Genomic DNA, 3,774 nt, shown 5'->3' on the forward strand with positions numbered 1-3,774 from the left:
CCACTTGGTTTTTCGGACCTCTTTATAGCAAACTCTGGTTTTTCCGTAGAGTAAGCTTTATGCTACAAATTGTGATTTTTATTAGCTAGATTATAATAATAAATTGCATGAAACTTACAGATTTTAGTCCATTAATATTTAAGAATTCACGTCGTAGCTGATTGTTTGTGTTTGCTGTTGGTGTCTAAATTGTATCGTATTGTACATTAGATTATAAGTTTAATTAATCAAATATCATATAAGTTTACCTCCAATTCAATTTATATAAGTAATTTTAACTTCGTAAACTAGAATTTTAATAGTACAATTTAGGATAAAGTTTTGTGAACGCACATTTTAATTCGTCTACTTTGTGTCTTTGTTCACTTGTAAACAGTCATTGTCCACTTGTGCTCTTTGTCCGGATTGAAGGTTTACATCAACGTCAAAGCTATCCGTTATCCGTATCCAATGCCTAACGTTACGGATCGACGGTGCAAGGTGTGTGCTTGCAAGGTGAGGACTGTCGCGAACATCCCCCGACCCGTATTGCTGCAGACTTCCATCAGCTATACCTCCATCCATCACGTCCAACACTTCCAGCTTTGTTACTGGTCGTTGGAACACGCCACCGCCTGTCTTCACATCAACGCTTCGAATCCTTCCATCTTTCCCTGGATGTGTCTTGAGGACCCTGCCACGAATCCAGCTGTTCCGTATAGCTTCATCCATGACGATCACCAAATCTCCCGCTTGCACTGGTTTGATTTCGATGAACCACTTTGTGCGGCGGCTGAGGGTAGGGAGGTATTCTCTAATCCACCTTGTCCAAAACCTGTCCAAACAAGCCTGAACGTGTCCGCAGTTGGTTCGGAGTGTAGTTGCAACGTCCACAGGCTGCTTTGCTGGTTGTACGACACCACTGGAACTCAACATCAGAAAATGGTTGGGAGTCAGAGCTTCCTCATGTTCTGCGCTCACGGGAACGTACGTCAATGGCCTGGAGTTGACCATCGCTTCTACTTCGACCAATATAGTGCCAAAGGATTCCTCGTCCGGGTTCCTGGAGATAGAGAGAGTGCCTAGACCGACCTTGACGGACCGAACTAAGCGTTCCCACGAGTCACCTATGTTTGGGGCTAGCGGTGGATTGAACCGCCACGCCGTATTTCGATTGGTGAAGGTATTGGCCAATGAAATGTTGATTTGTGCTATCTCCCGCTTCAAATCGTTACTTTCACCTTGAAAGTTCGTGCCCTGATCACTATATATCTCTTGCGGAGCACCTCTGCGAGCAATAAACCGCCTCACCGCCATTTTGCAGGATTCTGTAGACAATGAGTTCGCTACTTCAAGGTGGATGGCTCGTACCGTTTGGCAAACAAACAGAGCAACCCATCTCTTGGCACTTGCTCTGCCAATCCGGATATGGAACGGTCCACAATAATCCACACCCACGAAGGTGAACGGTCGAATGTACGCTGCTAGCCTGCGTTCTGGAAGCGATGCCATACGAGGAGCTTGAGGAGTTGCCTTTCGAACGACGCACCATTTGCACGTCTCTGCTACTTTCCGGACAGCATTCCGCAAACTGGAGACATGGAACCTCTGTCTCACCTCGTTCACCACAGTCTCAGAGCTACCGTGACCGTATTGTCGATAATACCAGTTCAAGATAAGGCCGGTGGCCATTCCGATTCAGCCTTGTAGAGGAACTCCGGACCCGTAAACCACCGAGAACCATTTTTGAAGCATGGACCTTCTCCCCATTTTGTCACCTCGTCAGTCACGTTCAGCTTTCCAGGAACTTCCCACCATTCGCCTACACAGGTTTCGCTCAGGATTTCACCGACTCTCACTGCAACGAACTGTCGATATCTACGTTCGTCCGACTGGATCCAAGACAATACCGTGCTTGAATCGCTCCAGATCATTCGACGTCGTATAGGTAAGGTGTGGCTCTCTTGAACAGACTTCATTAGGCGACTGCCAAGAACTGCCGCTTGCAGTTCCAGCCGTGGAATGGACAGTGGTTTCAACGGGGCTACCTTGGACTTTGCTGCCACCAATGCGCAGCGTACTTGTCCTTCATCGATGATGCGAAAGTATGCAACGCAAGAAAATGCCACCAGACTTGCATCCACGAAGACATGTAATTCTATGTTGTCTAAGCCGGCACTGCTTTATCACTGTTTCTCGATCCAGTCCTTTAAGTGCTTGCACCCACTGACGCCATCGACTGCAGATTTCCTCTAGAATTCGCTGATCCCATCCTATCTTGCTTCTCCATATGTCTTGCACCAAACATTTCCCGTGAACAATGTATGCTGCTACTAGTCCCAGTGGATCAAAGACGCTCATGACGTCTTCCCGCAAGCAAAGTTTGAATGTGAATTCGTCGTTGATGGGCTGCCATCACATGTCGAGGGCTCTTTTGATCCCTGTACACTTGTCCGTCGCGAAGCTTTTGCATTCGCTTGCAGAGCTTTCCCCGACCCGTCGAACAACTTCTTCCGACTTCGACAACCAGTTACGGAGCTCGAACCCAGCCTTTGCATGAACTTGTTTAACCTCTGACGCTATTCGGATTGCCTCTTCTTCGGTGTCCCTACTGTCGAGGTAGTCATCGACGTAGTGGTTGTTGACTATTGCTTCGACGGCTTCTGGAAATTCTGTTCTGTTCTTCTCAGCATTCCGGTTATTTACGTACTGCGCCAAGCATGGTGAGCACGTTGAACCGATGAATCGATCACGTAGACTTCGACTAGTAGTGATGAATCATCATGCCATACGAAGCATTGCGATTGACGATCCCAGGCGCGAATGAGAAGTTGGAAAAACAGTTCTTTAACATCCCCTACCACAGCCACCTGTCGCTGTCGGAAACGGTGTAGAACTGACTTGAGGGATGTTAGAAGATCGGGTTCTTTCAGAAGCATGGAGTTAAATGACACGCCTTCCACCTTCGCTGCCGCATCCCACACCATACAGATCTTTCCTGGTTTGTTTGGGTTGATAACCAATCCCAACGGAAGGAACCAGGTTCTCCACGGATCAAAGTTCGCCAGTTTCACCGGTGTCGCCTTATGGATGTATCATTTTGCCTCCAGGTCAGCGATGTGTAACTTCACTTTGTTGTAAAGTTCCGCATCTGTAGTCAGTTTACGCTCGAGACACTTAAGCCGCCGCTCTGCCATCGGGCGGCTTTCGGGAAACTCGATACAGTCATAACGCCATAACAAACCCGCTTCAAATCTCCCAGATGGTGTACGAATCGTGGTTTTCTCCATGATTTCCCGTGCCCGACGATCATCATCTGCTTCGACTATCGGTGCGACCTTCACACCAGTACTCTCAACGGTGAAGAACTCCTCGACGAGGTCATGTAGTTCACGATGGGTTGATCCCGAGCAAACGTGCAGAAGGCGATGTTCTGGTGGATCATCAAGGCCTTCCATGTTCCCATAGACTGTCCATCCTAGCTTCGTTTTCGTCGCAACTGGCTCCAGAGGTTTGCCAATCCGCTTCTTCAGTGTCACCATCAAGTCGGTATTGTCTAAGCCAATCAGGATATGTGGAACTGCTCCGCTGTAGCTGTTCACTGGTGTTAAATCGTCGCGTCGCTCAGTCTACTATTTAGCACTACTGAGGAAAATCGAGGAACTATCATCAAGCTTTTGGTTGGTGATTCGTTGTCTGAACAAGTCGTGGTTGGAAAAAGCCGGGGCTCGGCTAGTTCAGTTAAGTTTATATTGAGCAGATTGAGTTATTTAAGTTCACATTTCAGAAGTGGGA

General features: G+C 47.6%; 1 protein-coding gene across 1 annotated transcript; it reads right to left on the bottom strand.

Moving 5' to 3' along the window:
• Positions 1–345: 345 nt before the first annotated feature.
• LOC135713233 (uncharacterized) lies at positions 346–1,296 on the bottom strand. Its single transcript, XM_065236337.1, has one exon. The coding sequence runs from the start codon at positions 1,294–1,296 to the stop codon at positions 346–348; it is 951 nt and encodes a 316-aa protein (XP_065092409.1).
• Positions 1,297–3,774: the final 2,478 nt, after the last annotated feature.

The sequence above is a fragment of the Ochlerotatus camptorhynchus genome, unplaced genomic scaffold (assembly GCF_037179485.1).
Source record: "Ochlerotatus camptorhynchus isolate MF236.1 unplaced genomic scaffold, CSIRO-AGI_Acam_v1.1 ptg000549l, whole genome shotgun sequence".
NCBI lineage: Eukaryota > Metazoa > Arthropoda > Insecta > Diptera > Culicidae > Ochlerotatus > Ochlerotatus camptorhynchus.

Bases quoted from the DNA above. Each gene is read 5' to 3' on its own strand.
- LOC135713233 (XM_065236337.1), bottom strand. From the start codon at position 1,296: ATGGCGGTGAGGCGGTTTATTGCTCGCAGAGGTGCTCCGCAAGAGATA.